The 14,578-nt window shown below is 35.7% G+C and overlaps 1 protein-coding gene across 1 annotated transcript; it reads right to left on the reverse strand.

Moving 5' to 3' along the window:
* Positions 1–7,578: 7,578 nt before the first annotated feature.
* Positions 7,579–8,493, reverse strand: LOC131825929 (olfactory receptor 5K1-like). Its single transcript, XM_059165254.1, has one exon. The coding sequence runs from the start codon at positions 8,491–8,493 to the stop codon at positions 7,579–7,581; it is 915 nt and encodes a 304-aa protein (XP_059021237.1).
* Between the last annotated feature and the right edge of the window lie 6,085 nt (positions 8,494–14,578).

The raw sequence follows: 14,578 nt of genomic DNA on the forward strand, positions 1-14,578 counted from the left end.
TGATGAACACAGATGCGAAAATACTCAACAAAATACTAGCCAATAGGATTCAACAGTACATTAAAAAGATTATTCACCACGACCAAGTGGGATTTATTCCAGGGCTGCAAGGTTGGTTCAACATCCGCAAATCAGTCAATGTGATACAACACATCAATAAAAGAAAGAACAAGAACCATATGATACTCTCAATAGATGCTGAAAAAGCATTTGACAAAGTACAGCATCCCTTCCTGATCAAAACTCTTCAAAGTGTAGGGATAGAGGGCACATACCTCAATATCATCAAAGCCATCTATGAAAAACCCACCGCAAATATCATTCTCAATGGAGAAAAACTGAAAGCTTTTCTGCTAAGGTCAGGAACATGGCAGGGATGTCCATTATCACCACTGCTATTCAACATAGTACTAGAGGTCCTAGCCTCAGCAATCAGACAACAAAAGGAAATTAAAGGCATCCATATCGGCAAAGAAGAAATCAAATTATCACTCTTCGCAGATGATATGATACTATATGTGGAAACCCAAAAGACTCCACTCCAAAACTGCTAGAACTTATACAGGAATTCAGTAAAGTGTCAGGATATAAAATCAATGCACAGAAATCAGTTGCATTTCTCTACACCAACAGCAAGACAGAAGAAAGGGAAATTAAGGAGTCAATCCCATTTACAATTGCACCCAAAACCATAAGATACCTAGGAATAAACCTAACCAAAGAGACACAGAATCTATACTCAGAAAACTATAAAGTACTCATGAAAGAAATTGAGGTAGACACAAAGAAATGGAAAAATGTTCCATGCTCCTGGATTGGAAGAATAAATATTGTGAAAATGTCTATGCTACCTAAAGCAATCTACACATTTAATGCAATTCCTATCAAAGTACCATCCATCTTTTTCAAAGAAATGGAACAAATCATTCTAAAATTTATATGGAACCAGAAAAGACCTCGAATAGCTAAAGGGATATTGAAAAAGAAAGCCAACGTTGGTGGCATCACATTTCCGGACTTCAAGCTCTATTACAAAGCTGTCATCATCAAGACAGCATGGTACTGGCACAAAAACAGACCCATAGATCAATGGAACAGAATAGAGAGCCCAGAAATAGACTCTCAACTCTATGGTCAACTAATCTTCGACAAAGCAGGAAAGAATGTCCAATGGAAAAAAGACAGCCTTTTTTTTTTTTTTTTTAAAGATTTATTTATTTGTTTGACAGACAGAGATCACAAGCAGGCAGAGAGGAAGACAGAGAGAGAGGAGCAAACAGGCTCTCTGAGGAGCAGAGAGCCCGATGTGGGGCTTGATCCCAGGACCCTGGGATCATGACCTGAGCCGAAGCAGAGGCTTTAACCCACTGAGCCACCCATGCGCCCCCTCTGGAGACATATCTTGAAAGAAGTTGCTGTGGCTGATATCGAAGAGATTAGTGCCTATGTTCTCCTCTAGGAGTCTGATGGATTCCTGTCTCACATTGAGGTCTTTTATCCATTTTGAGTTGATCTTTGTGTATGGTGTAAGAGAATGGTTGAGTTTCATTCTTCTACATATAGCTGACCAGTTTTCCCAGCACCATTTATTGAAGAGACTTTTTTCCACTGTATATTTTTTTCCTGTTTTGTCGAAGATTAATTGACTATAGAGTTGAGGGTCCATATCTGGGCTCTCTACTTTGTTCCACTGGTCTATGTGTCTGTTTTTATGCCAGTACCATGATGTCTTGGTGATCACAGCTTTGTAATAAAGCTTGAAATCAGGTAACATGATGCCCCCAGCTTTATTTTTGTTTTTCAACATTTCCTTAGTGATTCGGTGTCTCATCTGATTCCATACAAATTTTTGGATTATTTGCTCCAACTCTTTGAAGAATACCAGTGGAATTTTGATTGGAATGGCATTAAGAGTATAGATTGCTCTAGACAGTAGAGACATTTTAACAATGTTTATTCTTCCGATCTCCAAAGGAAAAGGAAACAAAAGCGAAGATGAACTTTTGGGACTTCATCAAAATCAAAAGCTTCTGCACAGCCAAGGAAACAGTCAAAAAAAAAAAAAAAACCAAAAAAAAAAAAAACCAAACAAACAAACAAAAAAAAAAAACGAAGAGGCAACCCACGGAATGGGAGGAGATATTTGCAAATGACAGTACAGACAAAAGGTTGATATCCAGGATCTATAATGAACTCTTCAAATTCAACACACATGAAACAGGCAAACATATCAAAAAATGGGAAGAAGATATGAACAGACACTTCTTCAATCAAGACATACAAATGGCTATCAGACACATGAAAAAATGTTCATCATCACTAGCCCTCAGGGAGATTCAAATTAAAACCACATTGAGATACCACCTTACACCAGTTAGAATGGTCAAAATTAACAAAACAGGAAACAACATGTGTTGGAGAGGATGTGGAGAAAAGGGAACCCTCTTACACTGTTGGTGGAAATGCAAGTTGGTGCAGCCTCTTTGGAGAACAGTGTGGAGATTCTTCAAGAAATTAAAAATAGAACTTCCCTATGACCCTTCCATAGCACTCCAGGGTATTTACCCCAAAGATACAGATTTAGCGAAAAGAAGGGCCATCTGTACCCCAATGTTTATAGCAGCAATAGCCACAGTTGCCAAACTATGGAAAGAACCAAGATGCCCTTCAACAGATGAATGGATAAGGAAGATGTGGTCCATATACACTATGGAGTATTATGCCTACATCAGAAAGGACGAATACCCAACTTTTGTGGCAACATGGACGGGACTGGAAGAGATTATGCTCAGAGAGTCAATTATCATATGGTTTCACTTATTTGTGGAGCATAACAAATATCATGGAGGACAAGGGGTGTTAGGAGAAGGCAGTTGGGGTAAATTGGAAGGGGAGGTGAATCATGAGAGACTATGGACTGTGAAAAACAATCTGAGGGGTTTGAAGTGGCAGGGGGGTGGGAGGTTGGGGTACCAGGTGTGGGTATTATAGAGGGCACGGATTGCATGGAGCACTGGGTGTAGTGAAAAAATAATGAATACTGTTATGCCGAAAATAAATAAATTTTAAAAAAAGTCCTAGTCTCAGCAATCAGACAACAAAAGGAAATTAAAGGCATCCAAATCAGCAAAGGAGAAGTCAAACTATCACTCTTCACAGATGATATGATACTATATGTGGAAAACCCAAAAAACTCCACTCCAAAACTGCTAGAATTTATACAGGAATTCAGTAAAGTGTCAGGATATAAAATCAATGCACAGAAATAGGTTGCATTTCTCCACACCAACAACAAGACAGAAGAAAGAGAAATTAAGGAGTCAATCCCATTTACAATTGCACCGCAAATCATAAGATACCTAGGAAAAAACCTAGCCAAAGAGGCAAAGAATCTATACTCAGTAAACTATAAAGTACTCATTAAAGAAATTGAGAAAGACACAAAGAAATGGAAAAATGTTCCATGTTCATGGACTGGAAGAACAAATTTTGTGAAAATGTCTATGCTACCTAAAGCAATCTACATATTTAATGCAATCCCTATCAAAATACCATCAACTTTTTTCAAAGAAATGGAACAAATAATTCTAAAATTTATATGAAACCAGAAAAGACCTCAAATAGCCAGAGGAATATTAAAAAAGAAAGCCAAAGTTGGTGGCATCACAATTCCGGACTTCAAGGTCTATTATAAAGCTGTCATCATCAAGACAGCATGGTACTGGCACAAAAAAGGACACATAGATCAAAGGAACAGAATAGAAAGCCCAGAAATAGACCCTCAACTCTAGGGTCAACTAATCTTCGACAAAGCAGGAAAGAATGTCCAATTGAAAAAAGACAGCCTCTTCAATAAATGGTGTTGGTAAAATTGTAGAAAATGAAAACATGCAGAAAAATGAAATTGGACCATTTCCTTACACCACACATAAAAATAGACTCAAAATGGATGAAGGACCTCAGTGTGAGAAAGGACTCCATCAAAATCCTTGAGGAGAAAACAGGCAGCAACCTCTTTGACCTCAATCACAGCAACATCTTCCTAAGAACATTGCCAAAGGCAAGGGAAGCAAGGGCAAAAATGAACTATTGGGATTTTATCAAGATCAAAAGCTTTTGCACAGCAAATGAAAGAGTTAACAAAACCAAAAGACAACTGACAGAATGGGAGAAGATATTTGCAAATGACATATCAGATAAAAGGCTAGTGTCCAAAATCTATAAGGAACTTAGCAAACTCAACACCCAAAGAAGAAATAATCTAATCAAGAAATGGGCAGAGGACATGAACAGACACGTCTGCAAAGAAGACATCCAGATGGCCAACAGACACATAGAAATTGCTCCATATCACTCGGCATCAGGGAAATACAAATCAAAACCACAATGAGATATCACCTCACACCAGTCAGAATGGCTAAAATTAACAAGTCAGGAAATGACAGATGCTGGCGAGGATGCGGAGAAAGGGGTATCCTCCTACACTGTTGGTGGGAATGCAAGCTGGTGCAACCACCCTGGAAAGCAGCATTGAGGTTCCTCAAAAGGTTGAAAATAGAACTGCCCTATGACCCAGCAATTGCACTACTGGGTATTTACCCTAAAGATACAAACATAGTGATCCGAAGGGGCACGTGCACCCGAATGTTTATAGCAGCAATGTCTATAATAGCCAAACTATGGAAAGAACCTAGATGTCCATCAACAGATGAATGGATAAAGAAGAGGTGGGATATATACACAATGGAATACTATGCAGCCATCAAAAGAAATGAAATCTTGCCATTTGCAAAACGTGGATGGAACTAGAGGGTATCATGCTTAGTGAAATAAGTCAATCGGAGAAAGTCAACTATCATATGATCTTCCTGATATGAGGAAGTGAAGATGCAACAGTGGGGGTTAAGGGGGTAGGAGAAGAGTAAATGAAACAAGATGGGATTGGGCGGGAGACAAACTATAAGTGACTCTTAATCTCACAATAAAAACTGAGGGTTGCTGTTTTTCCAAACAAAGTTAACAGTAAGAAGATCTATTGGATTTTAAAGTGAGAAGAGATGGTTAATTCCAAGGACCTTGAGTCTTCCTCTCTGTGATTCCCTCAGCTATGCCCTCATTTGTGTGTTGACTTCATCTCTAGGCTGGTTTCTCTTTTGGAGGCAAAATGGTTGTAGACTGTGCCACATTTCATATCCACAAAACATAGCATTCAGAGGAAGAAAGACTACCTTTTTTAGTGAATCTCTTTTAAAACAAAGGAAGCCTATATCCCAGAAACTTCCAGAAAATTACCTCTTATGTCTCATTGGCCCCAAATAAGTCATGGATTCTTCCTTTAACAGACCTCTAGGCTTCAGGGCTGCTAAGGGTTAGAAGTGGGTAGTGCAGAAATACAAAAACAGAATTTGTCATATTCCTGGAAAAAGGAAAGGGATTAAAGCATGTGAATTTGACAACTAAAAATATCCCCTAAAATAGAGAGTGGCTAAAAAGGAAAAGCATTCTTAGAACTCAGGTTTCCAGATTCCTTTACACCCTTAAAAAAGTGTTAAGGACCCTGTAGAGCTTTATGTCTGTGAGTTATATCTAATACTACTTACAATATTAGAGGCTAAAACCATGAAATTAAAATTATTTATTGACTTGTTATAAAAATAACAAACCCATTACATATTAATATAAATGATTATATTAAAGGAAATGGCTAATAAATGGCCAGATGTGTTAGATACCTTTTTAAGTATTAATGATAGGAAATTAGTAATACGTAGGTTGGTACTCACAGGAAGAAGATAGGCCTTCATTTTATTATCCAGTAGTTACAGTTTCCTACTTTTTCTTTAAAATGTTTATATCTGTGCCCTCCTCTCCTTTTATCCTCCAGTGTCAGTTCTCATCATCTAATATATGAATTCTTGCAGTTAACCTTCATTCCAATCAATTGCTGGATTAGTTTTCTAAAAAATACAGTCATATTACCTGATTCTAGGAAGTATTCAGTGTCTGATGCCTCTTGAGATAAAGTCCGACTCTTAACGGTGGCATTTAAGATTCTCAGTAACCCGATCCCTTTCCACCCTTACTTCCCATATTCCACAACAGCTTTTAACAAGAGTTTTTGTCAGCTTTCTGACTCTGTCCATGGTTCACCTCCTTCATCCCAGTTCCCAGTGTCACACTTATTTCCATAAACATTGACTGTTATACTCATATCTTTTTTCCTCCAAACACCATTTTTTAAAAATTATTTTTACTTCTGATTCTGCATAAGGACTAAATACCCTAGGTGACAAGGATCTCCATTTCCTAAGCTCCCAAGCAACATTGATACAAATTCTAGCTCAATCTGAATCACCTGGTTGAACTTGAGCAAGCCACTCATTGTTTGAAAGTATGAGGTTTTTACTGAGAAAATCCATATAAAATCATATCTAACCAGTTGGTAGGTAATATATATGAAAGTTCTAGCTTCGTTCCTAGCAGATAACATGTCCTCAGTAAATTACTTTTTTCTTTCATATTTGTGTATTTAAATGACCAATAAATATTTTTGTTTAGGTATTTACAATTTTCACTAATTTGTGCCTCATTTATGCTTTACAACATCTCCAACTTTTTGTTAATGTTGTGAATGTATCAGTAACTTACACTGGAGTCAGTACAAGTTGGTGGAATTCCTGATAACAAGATAAGTAATATCAGAGAAAAAAACTTTTAATTTAATGTATTCAAGCTTACACTTCATTTTTGAATGACACCTCATCAAAGTATATGAAAATACCCAAATCCATGTGGATATAAAATCCACAAGTATCAACTATTTTAATTACAGATTGATAAATCACCAGTGTATAAATACGGTATTTCAGAGAACTTGAGGATAAAATTGACTAACACTAAAGATGAAAATAGTCTTTTTTATTATACATTTTATTAGTATTCTTGTTTTTAGTAATTTTTAATGGTGGTAAAAGATATATAACAAAATTTCCACTTTCAAGGATGAAAATATTGATTTGAGAATATTCTGTGTGAACTAATATTTAAATATATTATCTTGAACAAACTCAAAGAAAATTAAGAATCAAATATATACAGTTTACTTCTGACAGATGGTGTTGCTTGATCAGGGATTAATTCTTGAGATCCTGGGATATCCCAGAGTTTGCTTTGGAATTCCAGAAATTTGTCAACAATATTATATGGAGGTGATCTTTATATACACTGACTTCTATTCCTAGTGTTACATTTATTGAAAATTGTAACTCAATATTCTTTGAAACAAAGTTAATAGTTTAACTAATTTCTTTGTGAAACAGTTTGTTACCTGAAGAAAAATTACTTAGTTCATTATACTGGAAGGTAGTGGCTTAGATTTTGGAAAACATTGTAGCAGAATCTCTCCTTGATGAACTTAGTAATTTGACTTCTATACTATCATGTATTAGTAATTGAATATTTTATGTACAAAGTGGCTCTCTTCTACTTTCTCAACATTCCATGATTTAAAAAATTATTTTCAAATTTAAGTTAATTTTCCACAGAAGATATTTCTTTTAGAATGTTATAAAATATTCTTTATGATTTTTTCATAGCTTTTATTACTTCCTTATTTCTCAGACTATAAATAAGAGGATTTAATAAAGGGATCACTAGAGTATAAAAAACAGCACCAGGTATATCTTCATAAGCTTCTTTAACTGAATGTGGGTGAAGGTACACAAACAGAAGAGAACCATAGAATATTGAGACAGAGAGAAAGTGAGACGCACAAGTAGATAAGGATTTGCCTCTTCCCTCTTTGGATTTCATTTTGAAAATAGTAAAGAGAATGTAGAGGTAAGATATTAAGACATTGGCAATAGTGAAGACTTGAATTGAGCCTGAAAAGATAAATAGTACCATTTCATTGACATAAGGGTCAACACAGGAAAGTCTGTATAATGGAAGAACATCACAAAAAAAGTGATTAATTTGGTTTGACCCACAGAAAGTTAACCTAAAGAGAAATCCTATATGAATCATGGAATGAAGGTTTCCAGCTACGTAGACCCCTGTGGTCATCTGAATGCAGAGTTTCTTTGACATCATGGTGTGGTACTGCAGTGGGTTGCATATGGCCACATAGCGATCATAGGCCATTGCTGCCAGGAGAAAGCATTCTGCAGTTCCAGCATAGCAGAGAAAATAAAACTGTGCCATGCATTCATAAAGGGAAATCGTTCTGTCCTTTGAAAAGAAGTTCTCTAACATTTTGGGGGTAATGGCACAGGAACAACAGGAATCCATCAGAGCCAGGTTGCCCAGGAAGATGTACATTGGTGTGTGAAGATGATGCTCCATAAAAATCAATGCCACCAGACCAAGATTCCCTACCATAGTGATCACATAGATAGTGAGAAACACCACAAACAGGAGGCTCTTCAACTCTGGGTGATCTGTAAATCCTATGAGGATAAATTCAGTGGTCAAGGAGTAGTTATCCTCAGTCATGTCCACCTTCTCTGTTGAGATAGGAATTCTGGAGTTATAAGATTCTAATTTAAAGTATGCATAAATTTCCTTCCAAATTTTTCTTTTACAACAAAGAGAGGAGCTTCTTTAAACTTCCCTTAGTATCTCTTGATACAGGCACACACATTCCCCTAAAATGCCAGCTTTATAACCTCTGCTCTGTAAATCAGTATTCCCATGAATATTTTTGTAATTTCAAGAAGAATGCTTACAGTGGATAAGGTTTATCTTTATGAATTCATGCATGATTAGTGTAAATTTATCATTCCTATATTTAGTTCATTGTTGGAAAATATTTCAGTGCCAGTTTTTGTATTAAAGATCCTTAAATTTACAATCCATTTTCATATATACACAGTTTTTAACTGAGCAAAAAGCTTTCATATACTCTCCCAGGGGAGTGAATGCTTGAAAATAACATTCAACAGATATTAAATTTATATCTTAGGAATTGTATGAAGATCACAAAGGATTAAAAATGGGATCTTCACCTTCAGACAAAATTACTTGGAATATCCAGTGAAATAAATATCTATATATTTTCACCTCTTTTCATCCCTTTCCCTGATATTAGCTCTGTCCATGCCATCATTCCTGTTGATCTTTGCCCAGATTTCTACATCCCTTCTTTCTTTATGTAAACCATACATATAATAATTACATATAATGTTTATGCATACATATAATGCTACTTAGGAAAGTTTAAACTACATTCTCCAGACCACATTGATTTTTACTTCCCGGATTCTCAAGCATATCCTAGATACCCAACACAATCTAGAGTTGCTTGTGTATAATCTACGTGGCTTTTCCCCCTCATATATGCACATAAAGTTTCTTTATTATTGTAGACATTTGCGTTAAGCTATGACCTATACTTATAGTAAGAGTTATTTAATACTATAGAGAAAAAAGTATTGATTCCAGCCCTAGCTTCAAACACCTGAGATAGGTGAACTTGTCAGTATACTACCACTGATCCTTAGTGGCAGCTTTGGTTTCTGAAAATTGAGACTGCTTATCCTATAGGATGGCCTACAGAAGGAAATTCTTCAAAATTTATCATTAAAAACATTTTGTATCATTCTCTAATCCAAATTAACCCGTCTACTATTTTCCTATTTCCTAAGAAACTTATATATAAGATTTTCTGAAGAATATCACAGTACTTTAAAAGCTAAAAAAAATAAGCTTGCCTGCTTGCCTGTATATTTTAGTTTTGTAACACTTAGCAAAGGGGGAAAACCTTAAATCTTAATATGATTTTTGAGATGGGGCTCCTGGGTGGCTCAGATGATTAAGCATCTGCCTTTGGGTCAGGTCATGACATCCAGGTCCTGGGATTGAGTCCCATGTCTGGCTCCCAGCTCAGTGGTGAGTCTGCTTCTTCCTCTCCCACTACCTCTCCCCTTCCTTGCACTCTCTGTCTCTCTCTCTGTCAAATGAGTATACACAAAAAAAGGTTAAAAAATATGATTTTTGAGGACAAAATTTGTTTTCTTTCAAAGACTATCTTTTATCATTACTTAGTGATCCATTAGGATATATTGACCAATCTAATTATGTGAATTCTATGGTCAAAATGTGTTTATTTTTCCATAATTGAAACATCAAAATGAAGGCACAGGTTGAATGTTTTATTTTCTTGTCTTAAAATATTAAATATAAACCATTTAATTATTCAGCTGTCTTAGAAGTAACTTTCAATGTACTTTCTGGATTATTTAACAGAATTAAGCTGTATTCTTACCTGTATGTTTTGAAAATTTACCTTATAATCAGAAAAGATCAGCATGGACTCAGTTTAAATCTCATGCTAATTTACTATAAATTTCAGTTGTAGGAAACCTAGAAAGGTGAGAAGTTGAAATCTGGGAACAATGAAAAAATGCTACCTAATTCAGATAAATAAATAATTATGGGTGCTAATAGTAAAGGTAAAGATAAATTTGAATACTTCTTTACCTGAATGTTGAAGAGTTTTATAACATCACATTGCCTTTTTTTTTAAATGGTGTTAAGTCTTGTAAAATTTCAGGATATAAATTCTGGTCTCAAAAACATTTGGGATTAAAAGAATGTAAATCTGGAAGACTACTAATAGTTCAGTGTCAATAATTATGTTCCTTACAATGCAAAATTAAACTTTCCATCAAATGCTTATGGGACTTCCCTACAATGACAGCGGATTTCTATGGGGAGATTCAGTACTCAAAACATATTAACTCTGTGACATATTAAAGATAACCTGTGAGACAATGAGGTTAAAATAAATGATCTTAGTTAAAGTCACAAGTCATTTGATATTATCTTGCTGATTCTTATGTAACTGACATCATTTTTAGAATTCTGTTCATTATCCTGTGCATATAAACATAAAATGAGCAAAAGAGAGTCTCAGGTCAGTTTGGACAGTTACTGGAGATTAATAGGGTTTATGAAAGATGATGAGCATTTAGAGAGGAGACCAAAAGTTGTAGTAGGGTTAGCTGGCTCATCAACACCTTCACTCTGAGTTGAATTTTTTCCCATGTATTGCAAAACCCTCATGGAAATGTTGCTGTTACCCTTTAGCCCCACATATGATTTGCTGAGTTGTCCTCTGTTCTTTTCAATTCACCCCAATTCCTTTATCTCTCTTACCCTGTTTTCCCCCTTCACTCTACTAATCACATAGATATACTGTATATTTAATAAAAATACCATACGTAGATCAGGTCTATAAGCAGTCCCTTGTTTCCACTGCCACCATTTGCTATAGACATAACATGGAAGGGATTTCTCTGTGACATTCATTCCTTAATTTCTTTTTCTTTTCTTTTTCTTTTTTTATTTTATTATCATATAATGTATTATTTGCTTCAGGGGCACAGGTCTGTGAATCACCAGTTTTACACAATTCACAGCACTCACCATAGCACATATTCTCCCCAATGTCATAACCCATTCACCCTATCCCCCCCCACCCCCCAGCAGCCCTCAGTTTGTTTCCTGAGATTAAGAGTCTCTTAAGGTTAGTCTCCATCTCCCGTCCCATCTTGTCTCATTTTCTCCCCTCCCCTCCCCCCACAACCCCCTATTTCTCTCTCCATTTCATCATATCAGAGAGATCATATGGAATACTATGCAGCCATAAAAACCCCGAAATCTTGCCATTTGCCACGACGTGGATGGAACTAGAGGGTATTATGCTAAGTGAGATAAGTCAGAGAAAGACAATTATCATTTCTTCATTTCTAAAGCCTTCAATAGTGGTACTTTGTAGTGCTTAACATATATTTGTTAAATGAATTAAAAAAGTGATACTCTACTGCCCAGGAATTTGCAATGGTCTCTTATTAGTTTTTAAACCGAATTCTATTTTTTTTTTTTTTTTTTGTATTCCAGATACTCCACAGTCAGTTGTCTTATCTATCCCCTTCCTTTCTTCCTCTTAGGTCAGGGCACTTGGTCATGTGCATCCCTTCATTGCTCTTCTGTGCTTCAACTAATTAACTTACTATATTTCCCTCATCTAAATCTCCTTCTCTCTTTCCTTCCATCTCAAAACTACTTGTCCTTGAGCTCAAATCAGATCTCCTTCATGAGGACATTCCTAGGTCCTTAAACAGAATTGATATTTTCTTTTCTTGATTTACATGGTACCTAACTGCTTTTATAATGCATTCACCACTGTATCAAGTGTGACTCATATGTGTCTTGACTGTAAAAGTCTTGACTGCATATTAAGTCACCAATCATGTCATGCATCTTTTTGAGAAACTGACAACAAACTGAGCTAGATCTTGCTGCACTAACTGCTAACATTTCCATTCTGCATAACTTTTATCAAGTACTTTCAACATGAAGGGTATTGGAAAAGACTATGAGAAGTATGTGCACAGGATGTGGCAATGGTGGAGATAAGTTCTTAGTTTTTATATGTGACTCCTGACAAGAAGGTCATCATCTAGTGGACAGAAAGAAAGGCACTTACATTGTGAACTAGTTTGCAATTTAGGCTGTAATATAAAAGAAATGTGAACATGTTATGTAAAAATATAGTGAGGGAAATGAATGGTGACCCGGAAGAAGAAAGGAAGGCTTCCCAGAGGAAGTATAATTTCAGATAACTTTACAGGATAAGCAGGATAAGAATTGGAGAAGAATATGAGGAAAAGCAGTAGACTGAGGGAACCATGTATAGAAGCTGGACTTTAAGAGGAGTCAGATCTAATTTTTTTAAAAAAGGACAATAAACTAGAGTTGCTGAAGTTTATTGTACATGATAACAAGGAGACACAATAGGTAATATAAAAAGAATAGGAAAATAGATTGGAAATTGTCTTATTTGAATCCTTCCCATTTATTTTCTCTGCCCTGCCAATTCACTAAAACCTTCTCTCTCTAAGGTCACAACCAACTTTAAATGTCAGCCCTGAAGAATATTTAATTATTTTATTTTATTTATTTTTTTTTCAGAATCAGAATTTACTCACTGGTGGAATGGGGATAGTTTTAGCACATACTTCACAGAATGTCACAATGATCAAATGAAATAGTACATGTGAAGTTACTTTATAGGGTGTAAATCTAATTGAAATATTTAATTAAATGCATATATTACATTTGGCCATCATTCTAAGGAGTATTTAATTATATTCCTAACCAAATATAGGTTTTGTACTATGCAGTCTTCTATGTCTTCTTTTGGTAACCCTCTCTGCCTTTGTCCTCTTGATTGTTCCATCTAAGTGTTGACACTCAGTCGTGTTTCCCTCTTTGCCCAGAAAGAATGATGCTTCTTTTCGATTGTATCCTTGACCTCCCTCTTCTTTCATTTTAAAGTTTTCCCCACATTATCTCATCTTTTCTTGAGTTTTCACCTATCTTTCATCTGCTGATGTCTTCACTAGAGAAAATATTTCAAAGCATTTGGTGAACATTCATATTAATAAGATCACTGGTAGTATGTTCTAAATATATATATTCTTACCTACAAATTAGATAGATGTACCCATATACTAAATTACTATGTACTATAAAACATGAGAAGAGGAATTCAAAAAGAATTAGACTAAAGAAATGGTATTAAAATGTTTAGTTTTATGTATTCATAGATTTAACACATTGTTTACTCCCCACTAACACTATTATTAATCAATAATCATATTCAGAAAAATGTGACTTATGGATTATTTAAATTATAGCTTAGCACTGTGATACAGCAATTCAAACACTTGCTTGAATTTATTTCCAAACATCTCTTAATGTCTTACAAAGTTGAAAAGTTACTATACACAGATAGATCTGCTCAAATGGGAAAAGAATGCAAGCTTTGAGTGGGTCTCAGAACCAGAAAGCTTTCTTCAGCAGATTAACACTGACTGAGCAGACCAATAGTATTAGAAATACCTGAGTTGGAGTTTATGGAAATAAACTGGATATAGAATATCCAATATTAGAGTTTATGGAAAACTGGGATAGGAGAACCATAACATACACCCTTTTGGTTTCACAGAGAGACTTTATTCTCGTTAGGAGAGAATTATAAAATATTCAAAAAATAACTTCCGGTTGTGCTATGAACCTTGCTAGAGGAAGAGATTCTAACCTTGGGACATCACATGACCAAGAGGCCAGAATTGCCTTCATGAGCTGGACAGACAAATAAGTATAAGTCAGACAAGTAAGTATAAGATTGAGCAGGCCTAGGAGTAATTCACTAGAAGATGAGAAAGGCACATGCAAGCATCTGGCATGAACAGAGCCTGAGAATACAATAGGTTGCCCAAATAGGTAACCCAGACCTCTGTGTCATCCTCCACCATTGCACTGATCTCTTGTCCTCATCTCACTTGTCGACGTCAGCAGCCATGTTGGTTCTTAGATAATTAGCTTGGTATATTGGGGCAAGCCAAGATGTATTGCTGCTAAATACTGTTAATGACTGTTCCATGGAAAGTGTAAATTCCAGGTCCCTGCCTTAGGCGTGGAAACTTTGATGGGAGAACCCAAATCCCTACTTCTTCACCAGATTGGCTAAGGTCTTTGTTGTGACTATAGTCAACTCAACCTTCTGTCC

The sequence above is a fragment of the Mustela lutreola genome, chromosome 2 (assembly GCF_030435805.1).
Source record: "Mustela lutreola isolate mMusLut2 chromosome 2, mMusLut2.pri, whole genome shotgun sequence".
In the NCBI taxonomy this organism is placed as follows: Eukaryota; Metazoa; Chordata; class Mammalia; order Carnivora; family Mustelidae; genus Mustela; species Mustela lutreola.